Source organism: Embiotoca jacksoni, unplaced genomic scaffold (assembly GCF_022577435.1).
Source record: "Embiotoca jacksoni isolate LCO1_2020_lvr unplaced genomic scaffold, fEmbJac1.0.p SCAF_13, whole genome shotgun sequence".
Classification (NCBI taxonomy): domain Eukaryota; kingdom Metazoa; phylum Chordata; class Actinopteri; family Embiotocidae; genus Embiotoca; species Embiotoca jacksoni.
Genome location: NW_027185263.1, coordinates 5525127 through 5539095, shown reverse-complemented (window position 1 = coordinate 5539095; position 13969 = coordinate 5525127). Strand labels below are relative to the sequence as shown.

At 39.7% G+C, this 13969-nt stretch overlaps 1 protein-coding gene across 5 annotated transcripts in view; it reads right to left on the bottom strand.

Moving 5' to 3' along the window:
- Window positions 1-13969, bottom strand: part of gabrg2 (gamma-aminobutyric acid type A receptor subunit gamma2) — a 49999-nt gene that overhangs the window by 6462 nt on the left and 29568 nt on the right. For 3 of the 5 annotated variants that reach the window (XM_069146009.1, XM_069146008.1, XM_069146011.1), the window contains exons 7-9: window positions 4403-4555; window positions 1788-1993; window positions 157-180 (exon numbers count right to left, since the gene is read on the bottom strand). In XM_069146009.1, coding sequence (XP_069002110.1) covers window positions 157-180; window positions 1788-1993; window positions 4403-4555 — 383 coding nt within the window. The remainder of the gene's footprint in view (window positions 1-156; window positions 181-1787; window positions 1994-4402; window positions 4556-13969) is intronic. The other 2 variants (XM_069146010.1, XM_069146013.1) reach the window with 1 other exon arrangement.

Sequence of the window (13969 nt, the reverse complement as noted above, 5' to 3'; positions counted from 1 at the left end):
AACTGAGGAGAAGTACAGTAATAATGCAGGTACATAAAGAGGGAATAGAGAGAGGCATATCTGCTGTAGAACAGACAGAAAAAGCAGTGAGGTGCTGGGGGGGGCTCAAAGAGCCAAAATGCAGTAGACACATGCAGTCAGACACAGGCAATATACCTTTGAGGAAAAGAGCCGGAGGAGCTTTTGTCCAGACAGGAGAAAAAGAATATGTGGAATTGAAAGAGAGCAACAAAACAAGACAAAAAAAACCCAAAGAAGACGTGTAAACAGAGAATATAAAAAAAAAAAAATCAACAGAAAAACAAAACAATAATGTGTGAAACTTACAAGTATTGCACTGTCTAACTGAAAATGGAAAGAGAGGAAATATACTGCAGAGAGACACATGTTATGAACATACATGGGGGGGGGAATGCATGGTGGGATATATGTATCTCACATGCTTCTTACGCCAGCATCGCCATTGGAAAAATATTACTGCAAAACTCGAGAGATTAAGTATACACGATCCATAATTCAGAATTCACATACTCCTTGGGAGTGTGACATTATTACATTTGCACAAAAGTGTTTCTCTCACACAGCATTTCATTAAGCATTTTTTTGTCAGTTCCACTATGCATAGTTGATATTGTGATAATTCAGAGCAAATAAACTGATAAACTCAACAGAAATCCCTCTACATTTTTTTTTTTACATCACATGGAATCACAAGAGCTTAAAAGCAGTGACATACATTATTACAATTCTATATTTATATTTCCTTTTTCTTAACTATTCATGAGCATTGAAACATTTTCACTCAAAGACCTCCTTTCCTTGAACACTTCCTCCTCCCCACATCTTGGCAAGTCATGCAAAGAACCTAGAAAAGCTCCTTAGAGATGGCAAACTGGCATCACACCTTCCACTTCATTATTCATTCATTCGTCCGCGAGACAGTCAGACCATGTGCAAAACCTTAGTAACAGAGGCTAAAACTGGATCGCCCCACTTCCCCCCCCCCACCCACAAGTTCTAGTTCAATACTCCTCTTCACCCGAGTGCAGAGTGCTTAGAAGTTTAAGATTTAATGTCATGCTCAAAAAAATACAAAGACTTCAAAGATGGATTTCAGTTACCCACAACCCCTTTGAAAAAAGTAGTTATCCAAAAATCTATGCAAAACAACATTAATGGTTTCCACTAAGAGGTAGATTTGACCTAATGTTCATGTAAAACCTTGATTTTTGTGATCACAAGCTAACGCTATCTGATTAGCATGCTGGTCTTGCTGTGCAGGGTAAATGTACTGAACTCCATAAGTGCTCCGATATTTGTTGAGAGCTCACGGCCCTTAAACAGAGTTGCCCTGATCTCTTGAGGGATTTAAGGCTAATGTGAGGCCAACTCTGCTGTCATTTGTCCTGGGTCTAAATTACAACTGTAACAGATGTGTAGTGGATTATGAAAAGGTTTGAGCCTCACTCATTGGGTAATTTGAGGTGATGGCCCCGGGATGATGCTCCCTTCGGGATGCTAAACAGCGTGTAGCTTTTTTTTCTACAGCGAATCCCTGTAGGACAGTTGGGGGGGAGGGGGGGATAGTGTCTATGGACAACTTTACCTTTCACCTGAATGATGGTTACTGTCAACACTGATGAGATATTACTCGTTCTGATGTAGTACAGTTCTTTTCACAATAATGCTTTGTAGCTAGATTATTGAATTGTGGAAACTTCCCTCGGCAAAACTCGAAACCTCAACTAACAGCTGAAAAAAAAGTAAAGTTTTGGAAAGACACTCACCGGGTTTTTCTTCTTCCTGTCCTTTTTGGCACTTGGCCTCCTGTTGCTGACGAAGTAGTGCAGCGTTCCATACTCTATAAGTGCGGCGAAGACGAAGATGAAGCACACGGACACAAACAGGTCCATGGCGGTCACATAGGAAACTTTTGGAAGAGATTTCCTGGCAATAGTACTCAGTGTTGTCATGGTCAGCACAGTGGTGATGCCTGGTATTGAAATAAGAGAAAACGGGGAAATTTAGGTTTTCGCAATGGTATAATTTGCATCATTTGAATTCCTACTACATCTTAAAAAGCTCTCACCATATATTACTGTACCGTATATTGTCTCAGAATAATTTCCTCTTATTTTTTTTGTCTTATTTTGACTGTCTAATATTGTGTCTTCTCCTTTACAGTGTTGTGTAGTCATAGCAATATTTCATTTTGTTGAATTGGTCAAATTCAAATAACCATGTGCTCATTCATTTTTAACTTGGGAACACATGTGCTCCTACTTGTTTCAGTGTAGGAGGTACATCTTTCAAAGTAGGAACAGATGTATTTCCTGGAGGATTTAAAAAAAAAAAAAAAAATATCCCATGGATTAATTCTACATAGAAATGAATTTAGCTGCAATTAATAATTATTTCATTAATGTATACATGTATTTACTTACTGCAGTGCGGCATGACAAACAAGGAAGGATGAGTTGAAAAAAAATCGTAGGTAGAACAAAACTCGCAGACATCAGGATGAAACAGAATATAGTATTTACAAAACAACAAGATTAAGTGAAGTGATTACAAGAAGTACAGTGAGACTACTTATGTGGTACGTGTCTGTGGGGCTGTGCTGTGGGTGTACGTGGGTCGTCATGGACGTGTGATATGTGTAAATGTGAAATCGAGGCTATTTCGTTTACGTCAATCAAAAGATGGCAAAAAGAAAATACCCTAACAAAGCTATCATGAGTTGCACATACGATGATTTTCTAACTAACAATGTTGTGTGATGTTGGCTTTTTATTTGCAAGCTCTTAACAGTCAGCCGGCCATGGGGGAACCGTGAGCAGCTGTTTTACTGTCCCCTTGATCCACATACTTAGTGGTTTATAGTTCGACCACCACTGACCACAACACTGACATACTGCGTTCCTGTACCCACCATCTGGTAACCCTTTTACTCTCTTTGTCTGTCTCCAGTGATGATGCATATGGAGGCGGAAGCGTGGCACATGACGAGCAAATGTGTTTGTAAGTACACAGATGCAGCAGATTACCAACAACAGCATCACAACCCCCAAACAAGCAGCCAACAAGACGGCCTCCTTTGCTTGAAATAGACCGCGCGTATAAGAGGACTCGCTTTGTATGTGGAAGATGATTTATGTCTAAATTTAACGTGGACCGAATGACATCAGTCTGCGTCAAGATTAACATTGTAGTATTGAGAGTGAATTGATATATTTCTGGATGGTATTGAAGGATTTAGAATTATGTCATCTGCATTAATCCGCTTCCTCACCACCAGGCTGCATGTACCTCCTGCATCATCTTTCAAAGACGGAAATTAAGACATCTGACTCTTGGTACAATTTTAGCAGGGAATTAATAGTGTTAATACTGCAACTGCAAATCATGTCTGGAGCTCCAGAAGCAGGAGACAAGAAAACAAGCTATTTTTAGTGAGTTTAATCACAGACAAAGTCATGATTGTAGTAAGGTAGAATAAGGGTTTCTGCCTTTAGGGATTGTTTTACACTCAGTTCTGCTCACTATTACTCTCTAATAATCACATCGCATGGACTCGAGGTCAGGCCTTCAAGCCTTAAGGGGGTAAAAAGGAAAGCTGACTAAGCAATATGTATTTAATTGCATCACGAGAGAACTCCAGCGGATGTCTACTGGACGCCAAGGGCGAGTTCAAATGCTGACAAATTTCCTTGAAATTCTCACTTTTGCCCTCCTTTTTTTTTTTTTTTTAACTCTGCGTCCCTTTTTTGCATTCTGTGAAGAGGCCACCTGCATTAATATTGTGCTGAGGCTGCATCTCTGCATCTTCCCTGCTGTATTGCATAATTAATGCTTCATTAAGGCATGCATGCAAACATATGTGCCAGGATAGGCTCTTCTAATCAAGATGCACTAGATTCCTAAGCAGCTGCCCCATCTCAGAGCGGAAAAAGAAGGAGGAGAAAAGGAGGTAGAAGGAGAAAACAAAAGGAAAGCAGAAAACAGGAAAGAGGAAGCTTCAGCAGACCCCGTACAATTTGAGGTGGTATGTGACAACCACGGGGGTCTTGATGTGTTTCACAGCAGGGAGTAATTAAGATGAGGATGGCCTTAATAAACCTCACAACTGCAGAGTGTCTGTGTTTGCATTAGGTGGACTGATTAAAAAAAAAAAAAGCAAAAAAGAAGAAGAACTAAAGCAAAGAATGGCAGAGATTTATGACTTTTCTCAGAATCGAGAGATTAAAAAAAAAAAAAAAAAAAAAAAGAAAGTAAAACCAGTTAATTAAAAGACATACAAATCAAATTATTTCTGCTTGTGGAGTTTATAGTTTTCAAACTGATATCATTGTAAACAACAAATGATAAAAAGAAGAAATAACGTAATTATTATTTTTTTTACCTAATGACGTCCTGGCAGGCACTGCATCCTTGTTGATCCAGAATGAGACCCAGGAGAGGACAACAATAAGTGTGCATGGGATGTAGGTCTGGATGGTAAAGTAGCCCATTCTCCTGCTCAGGTCAAAGAAAACTGTCAGCACCACATAGTCTCCTGGACAGAGATAAAGAAGAGAAGGAAGAAAGAATGAGGGCATTGTATAATAAAACATCAGAGATATAAAGAACACGAGGCATAACATTCATTTCATTATGTAGTGTAAAAATGGCAGAGGGATTAGTCTTGAGAACTGTTTCACAGTCCTTACTTTAAGAAAATTATTATGAGACGGTATCCCCCCCCAGTTTATGGATCTGTTACGGTCAAAGAAGCACCAGGCATAAATTAAAAAAAACAAAACTGTTAAGTCTTCAAAACATAGTGCAGTGTAACCAAAATCTTCACTGCATGTTTGCCCAAGGCAACCTGAGATCCAAAGTGAAACCGAGTGATTCACAGAGCTGGAGCTGCTTGGATGCACACACAAACCCTCGTCTCCCGCCAGTAGTTAGCTGGAACATGAACACCAGCATCCAGCTGATGATGAGCCATCTCTGGGCTAGCTGGCTGACCCAAGCAGATGTTGGGTATTAAGAGGTTGAGGTTAGCTGAGCCCAGATAGACCTGACCCTGACAGTATGGATCATCTGGCCTGCCTGTTTAAAATGTGCGCGCGCGCACGCACACACACACACACACACACACACACACACACACACACACACACACACAATGGCATCCCTGCCAGCTTGACAATGCAGAAATGCTTGCCAATAGTTACTGTCCTTCGCTGTCTACCAATGTACCTGTCTGTCCCTGTGAGTTTAGTGACAGTTCACTACTGGCCTCCAGCTCAGTCAGATGTCTGCTAATTGATTAACATCAGACAATTAAAGTGTCGGAAACCTCCCCCCGGCCTCTCGCTAAGGCTTGTAACCTGCAGGGCACAAACGTACTCTCTTTCAGATATGTCTTTAGGTGTGTGTGTGTGTGTGTGTGTGGGTGGGTGGGTGGCTGGGTGGGTGGCTGGGTGTGCGTGTTTGTTTAAGCACCCATGTCACGTGAACGAGCCTCTGCAGCTGGGGAACGAACAGCTGGCTAATAATATTCCTCATGAGAAAGGACTCGCAACACACACTGCAGTTTATTGAAAAACCGCCAACATCTGCGTATTTGTGCGTTAATGAGAGACAGAGCGAGGAAGAGAGGAGACTGTCGGTGTTTATTATGTCTACCAACATGTGCGCTCTGTGTACGGGAGTCCTCATCGTGGCTGGACGGAGACCAAGTCTTTGTGATTTATCCCAGCATGCACCTCTTCCATTCATCCGCCCATTGATAGCGTCATTAAATAAACCAAGTGCAATAACCCCAGCAGCACAACCATAACTGTTCATATCAAAACGTGTGCTTTCTGCTGACGCAGGCAGGTGCGCAGGTTATTACAGTGCACTGCCTGGATTTGTAGGAGTACAGGAAACACATGACAGCTGCTCTTTGGGGTCTCACAGCCCACTATTTTGTGTTTATTAACATTACATTAGCAGGGGCCCAAAACTGAGACCCCTGACAGCTGAGAAACTGCCGGTTAATACACCTATTCCAGCTTGGTCAGCAGCACAAAGCCGCCTTCACATTCCTTTAACGATAATGTAGTTTCCGCCACAGGGGTGAGGTAATTGGTGTAAGACCCTCCTCCTACCCTACAATTCTCCTCATCTGTTCACCAGTTTCATTAAGGGGCCAAAACACTTGCCAGGAAGACACTTTGAGGAGACGTTATCGACCGATGCCCTTCGTCCTGGCAGAATTATGTGTCAGTATCAGAACGCCTGCCATTACAGCCCTTTAGCAATGCATCGGCTTGTTAATGACTTCCTGATTACACTCAAAACAAAATGGTTTCCAGTTCCCCTACTGGCTTAAGTGATTTCACAACATAATGGGGAGCAAACAGTTTAGTGCTTCAGAAAAAACAGCCAACAAAATTGTGAATACTTTACAATACACAGATTTGTTTGACTTTTGTGGACTTTAGAGTGTAAAGTCTTGATGTGATTTTACTAGCTGTCAGAATACATTGAAATCAAATGTTTTGTTTGTAAAAAAAAATGGATATAATAGGCCCACTTGTGAAAAGTGGAGAGTTACTGGGGTGTGTATTAGTGTGCATAACTATCAATAGGGGTCGCTAAAGTCATACATTTCAGAATCATACACATAGGGGATTTAAATGTTAATAATTCTCCACCTCGACACAGTTTATGAAGCTGTCCCTGTGAATTCATTTCTGACACGGATTACGTTCACTTTATCTGCGATTATAACCAAGTGTTGCCCTTGACCCCACGCTAGGCCTTGTTGAAACCCCTAAACATACACTCAAACTAGTTTTGCTCTTGTCTTGTTATTGTTGTTTTACAACACATAAATAAATAAAAACTGAAACCTGATGTTTTATTTTTTTCAAATTCAGCTTCAGGCTTTTTTTTTTTCTTCATAAATATTGTACATTTTGTACTTGTTAGGAAGAAAGCTTGAGTTTTACAGGTATTACTGCACACTTCAATGTAATGCACATGCAAGGTAGATGGTTGCACAGATGCACGCCTGTGTGTGTGTGTGTGTGTGTGTGTGTGTGTGTGTGTGTGTGTGTGTGTGTGTGTCGTATTAAAAGTCAGTCTCATAAGACTGCAGCTGGGATATCAAACGTCTGAGCCTTTGTTCCTACATTCCTCCTAATTGGAGCCCTCAATCCAACTGGCTAGAACTCATGGGGTGTGTTCACAACACTGTTCACACTCCACCTTCACAGCATCTATAGAAAGCTTTTTTTATTATTATTTTTTATTTACAAGGGTGTTAACACTAAGGTTGAATTTACCCTTGTGGATCAACAGTGAATATAAAAAAAAAAAGCTGTCACATGTGACGCTACGATCTCGTAACCTTTCGCGCGTATCCAACAACACCCACATCTCCAGTGATTCTTCAGGCAGATTTATCCGCTCAACATCGAGTGCTAATTTCTCCAGTGATAAAAAAAAAACACACAAATCTCTGAGGAGAAAGGCATTCATCCTTCACTCTTTTCTTTGCCTCCGTTATTAAAATTCCTCAAAGTTCAAATTTTGCCAATCCTATCTATCTTCTCGCTATAATTACACTGCTATCAATTCAACCCAGTCCCCTCTGTTTATAATTCATTATTGAAGAATGCTGATGACAGCAGTGTGAAAAAATCAACTATGCAGACAACAGCTCAAAACTATTGTTGGTATTAAAGATATGTTTTGAAGTATTTTTATTAGGATAACACATTTTCTTTGGCAAAAGCGATTTACTACGAGCTGATGTAATCTACAGAAAGCAATAAAAACTTGGCGGGCATGATCATTCATCAAAAAACAGTGTTGCCTTATTGTCAAAAGCCGCAGAGACAACACACTTAACAAAATTAGACACACACACACACACACACACACACACACACACAGCATAGGGGGGAAAAAAAATAAAGATCACTCTTCCAGTGTGAGCCGCTATACTGCGGTGAAAATACGAAGATGGATGTTTTATTATTAATAGAATACAGTAATTGCTGTAACATTCTGTGTTTGATAAGAGTGTTAAACCTGCAGGAAGAGATGTTGATCTCTGTGCGGCTGGATCTTAATGCAGAATAGCCACAGGGGAGTTCATGAGATTGAAACATTGTAATTCAGGATTGCCGACCAGATGGAAAAAAAAAAAAAAAAAAAAAAAAAAAAACTGTCACATAAGAGTATCATTCTGCTGGCAGCACAGCTGTAAATTGGTGTGGATATGGATGGGTAGGGGAGACCTGAGGCACATGCTGGCCATCCAATGAAGGCAGAACCGCCAGACACATTGCAAAGCTGCTGACAGGCTGTCCTGCTGAGCTCCTCTCCTGTCAGGGGTCATGTATATCAGAGGTGACAGCGGATGCTATTGTGCGTGTGTGTGTGTGTGTGTGTGTGTGTGTGTGTGTGTGTGTGTGTGTGGCTTTGCTAATGACCCAGGTTATGCCGTAGTTGGTTGCCAGGGTCAACAATACTTACAGAGAACGTTAACTCACCACTTTCTGTGACATGACTGCGGGCTATATGTGAGCGATTAACTAGTTACCATGGCTTTGCTTTTTGCCTCCACAGGCCGCTGCAGCTATTCCTACCCGACAGTGGGTGGCAAGATGATGTCACAGCGAGAGAGGGAAAAAAAAGAAAGAAAAAGGCACAGCATTGTCATGGTGAGTAACTGCGGCAACACGGAAGCATGATTAAACACCGGGCGGGAGTCTGCAGAGTTTGATTGCCTTGTTGTTAACATTGTGTTTACTGGGACAGGGACAGATGATTATCCCTTCCTCAGACACACTAATAGCTCTCAAATTATTGAGAGCAAGGCTGTTTATGGGATTCGTGACAGGTAGTAAGAAGCTGCCAAAACTGTTTTCCTAGCCATTATTTGATGAGTTTAGTAGAAAGGGGAAAAGTAGAGAAGGATTTCGTTAGATCATGATGTCACATGCTTGTAGTAAACCAGCATTTCTATGATAGAATACTAGATTCGTTGTGTATCAGTTAGTCAGGGATACGTTGTGCAGCCACACTGGTAAAGATTTCACACCAAGTACAATTTTGACAAGGAGCGGTGACCACATCAACTCATTCACACACAGAAAGAGAGAAACTCAACTCGAGCCGTAAACACGGGCACAACAAACGCCATCGAACTCTGAAAGGCCTCGCTTTCCACAAAACTGATGACAGCTGTGTCTTTTGTTGTTTGCTCTGCACATCAACAATTAAGATCAACGTTACTTTGTCTGGTAACAGAACTAGCAAATAACTGTTGATCAGTGCGTGGACTGTCTGCTCAGTGCTTTGTTCTCAAATGACATGTGCCAATGTGCATAACTGTGGTAGTTTTACAATATGCTATCTTTACCTGGCAGAGTTTGCACTGCACCTCATTTTTATTTTTTAAGCAGTTCCACACAGAACTTTTTTTTGACGTTGGTGTAGTCCTCGAACGTTTCCACTGTTTGTACTGTAACATCTGATCTCACAGCGACACACGCCTGGTAGTAATGTGTTCTCTTACTCCTTTTGTTGTTTAATGACAGTTTTAACTGCATTACTGTCACCTCCTGAAGGTAGTAACGCATTGCAACCAGGCGCAATATAAAAAACTAGGGAAGGAAAACAAGAGGACAGTCGCATAATCTATTTAATTTGGTATAATTGAATCACTATTCAAAAATAATGAGCCATCTTTATTTTTGACACAAGGACCCTCTAAGAGAGGGCTGTGAGCTAATTAAAAATGCAGTTGCTTCATTATGGTCCTGTTTTAATTGTGTACTAGAGGCCCACATAACATTGTCCAGTCCAGCTTAGGCTACCATCTAAAAAAAGACTGCCCTTTTTTGTTTTTTTCTATGAAAACTGTTTAATCTCAGACAAACATCTTGTCTAATTCCTTTCTTCACCTAAATAGTTTGATTTTCAGTATTTTTAAGGCAACCAAAACATCATTAGTAAGTTTATTTCCATCATATTATATGATTATATGATTATATATCAAAAACAAGGCCAAGACATTCACCACCTCTCTCCCCGTCTCTCCTCATTTGATCTGCGTTCCAGCTTACCTCGTCTTAAAATGGCTTCATTATTTCTTATTCACACACTGAGAAGAGATGCGATTCACGCTCATTACATAAGCTTGAAGTTCTAAAATTCAACTCTCACGCTCCTTTTTTCCCAGGCTTAAATATGTCACCTATTTTTTTTTTTCCGCTGCTCTTATTTTCCGTTCAAATCATTTTTGGCCTAGTGACAGGATCCTCACTCAACAGTCACGACACTCATGGCTAGACTTATTTGTGCATCTTTTAAAAAAAAAGGACAGAAGACCTGCAAAGTAATAAAAAAATATATGAATAACCTGGAAAAAAAGAGGGATGGATACGTGGCTTTACATTCTAAGACAACTAGTCAGAAGGAGAAAGCTGGACAATAGTCACACTTGTTCTCATTAATATTCAACAACATATCAATATCATTGTCTGTGATATAACGCAAGAATTATGTCTATTTCATGGTTCATGTTTTGTTTGATCTACCTGGTTTCAGAAGAAACATAAAAAATATGCTACAGTAGAAACAGCAGTTTGTTTGAGATAAATAGAAAAAGGTAGAGTAGCTAAAGCAGAAAAGCCGCCTGAGCCTCAAACGGAAAATCGGAGGGAAGGACGTCACAGCACTGAACATATTTATTTATAACTGAGAAACGATCAAGTGTTAAAAAAAAAGGCCACGGCAGAAACTGTTAAAGATTTAGCTTTCAAAAAAGATTTCCCAGAACCCACCTTTAGGCAGACTGTAATTGATGATAAACTTTGCTCTTAAATATCACGTCATGAAATTGAGAATATGAAAACAATATGTTGTAGTGACTCATTGAGCCTCTCGCTGCACTGTCACGGAAGAATTTGAGTTTTGCACTGAAATCACTTCGAGGAAGCAGTCAACATGTGCGATATCTCATCTTATTGTAATGCATGCTTTAATGAATCATAAGCGGTGTCTGAAAAAAAAAAAAAATCAGGCTATTACAGGATATATTCAGGATGATTTTTCACCCATAATGGCACAATGCACTGGTCTTTACAATAGCAATAATGATGTTTAAATCTAAATTGGATGGATAAGCTCAGAAAAAACATTGTTATGAGACAAGACAATCAGGCCCCCTTTTTTTTTTTGCCGATGGCTTTGTGCTTTTATAGATTAGAGTTTTGGATCGCTGGCTTTAAGCTTTGAAATATAATTAATTATATTTGACATACTGAGTGCATTGCCCTAAACCACAGCACTGATTTATGTTTTTTTTTTTTTTTTTTTAAATACCTTAGTAATCAAAACTCTTTGCCCTGAATACCAAATAATGGAAGCTTAAATAAACTACTTTTAGTGCAGCACACCTCAAGCCAATGTGCTTCTCGTGCTTAGGATCGTACATGACTCCAGTTATCTCGCATGCATATTACCAATTCATCCCCTCAGACAGATTTATGGACAGTTTCATTGAAGGTGGCACATTTGCGTCAAGGCAGGGTAATCCTCTTAGTAAACAGAGTCCACGCTCAGATGACTTGAAATTTAATTTCACTGCAGCCTCGTAAACTTACCTGTAATAGGCCTCTGATACATTAGAATATCTGTGACGTTCATTAGCATAATATGCACAGATAAGATGTGCTGTGCTTTACTCAAGGCTTGGTAGGGTAATATCTTCAGCCACATATGGAAACTAAATATTGATAATGAAGAGTTGTGATACCACAATTACAGAAAAACTAACTTAAGCTGTACAATATGATTATAATTAAGATTCATGGGAGACCGCTCATTTTGTTTTCATGGCACTTCTGAGATTTATCCCCTTGTGCCATGTATTAACCAACCAGCCACAGAATATCCCACAAAAACTCTATCCTCATGGTTAATTACTTTGAAACTCAGGGTTGCAGAATATTACCCGAGTCTAATAAGCTGACTGAAACTTTATAACAGTTTATTGAGCAGCGAGGGCTTGGCTTAGTAAGAATTATTCCACAGAGTAGCATCAACTCTGACCTGCTGTTGGCCTCTAAACTGGCTCCGTCCATCTCAACAGGAACAAGAGCATTGAAGTTAATTTTGTACGTGCCTGCAGATATGAGAATGTCAATGTACAAACTCGATGTGGGCTGCAGTCTCAGATGCTGCACTAGGATTTCAAAATTCCCCTTACTCTGCACATCTCTGAAAAAAGAAGCCCTTTTGTTCAGCTTTACAATAAAACTTGTAGCAGGAATACTGTGTGATATCTAACAGTATACACTTTCCATTCAGGTCTTTGTGTATTGCAGCTTTCTTACTTTGTGATATGGTGCAAGACTTGTATTACGTCTTTTTGGAGGGGAAATGTCACTGCATTAAATCAAATACTGTAGTTTTTAAATAATTGCCCTAACTTCCCCAACACTTCACAAGAAGAGATGTAGGGGAGTTAGTTACTCTACCACATTCATTTGACAGGTCTTACTTGTTACTTTGCCGTGATTTTACTTGGAATTGAGTAATTGAATTGAGCATTTTGTATTCTGGTATTTGTAGTTTACTTAAGTATAAGATCAGATTTTTTTTTTTTTTTCCCCTCCTCTATTCTGTTTATAGTACACAGTAGAGCTGTAAAATACAATTATTTGCATCAACTGATTTTATTGATTTGTTTATTTGGTTCATACAATTTTGGGAAACTAGTGGAAAATGCTTAATTATATCATAATGTCCCAGAGCACAGCTGCTGGTCCTATCTGACCAAAAACAAAACAGAAACTGTAAGTTTAAATGTTTTACCAAAAAACACAAAACCTACTCATAGATCCATTATCAAATATAACATCGAATTACACAGCTAAAGGCATTTAATGGGCATATAACAAAAAGCTAGGGCGTCGCACTAATACTGCACCACAGATGAAGTAGGAGTAGCGGAGGAAAAAAATAGAATCAGAAAGTAGTAAACTATTTACAAGCAGTAGTAACAACAACAACAGTAGCAGTACGTTATCATCATAGTACTATCAGAAACAATACTATTGTTTCAAACATCCAATAAAACCTTTCATCCTGAATTACAGGACATGTTTGACTATCTCCCTTCTTGCACCTTCAGGTTTATAAAAAAAACTCTCCTTGTCAAAAACTAAAACCTCATACATCAGCTCAGGGCTGACCTTCCAATGCTCTATACTGTTTTAGTAAGAACTCTGTTTCTGAATGATATCTGCACCCACAGAAGTCAAGAAGGACACAATCCTCCAAAAACGGCATCGCTGACAGCTTTGACCTGTTTTGGTATTGGCTGAGCATCCTGTTGTTGTTTTTTTGGGGTTTTTTCCTCTCTGTCTCTCGCCTTTTTTTTTTTTTTGGTATCCTCTTTTATCCTTTATGCATCTCTCCGCCTCATGACCTCCATCTTTGCCTGGCAGCATCTCAACCGAAAAACAGGAACTAACAACGTCACTTATTTACATCCACTTGCTTTCCCTCTTTTGCAAACGAGATGACTTTAATTTGGTAGTCCATGTATTCCAGTGTCCTAGTTTATCGCCCTCAAACTCATGTTGCAACTACGGCTGTGGAAAGGTTTGGCGTCGTCAAAGTGGATTTAAAAAAAACAAAAAACGTGGACAGTTACGTTCACATATTAAGGTAGCAGAGTTCATGACCCTCGTCAGATGCTGAAATGGAGCAAAGGGATGGCTTTGATATTATTATTATTTGTCAGCCTTCAGTCACAGTCTTCAATCCGTATTCCTGTGTGCTTCATGGTCTGTCCACCATGAAAAAACAAATACCTTTACAGAGCGCTGAGAGGACTAACAAATCTAACATGCTACAAAGACCAAAAAAAGAAAAAAAAAGAAAAAGGAATCCGTTTCTCTAAATC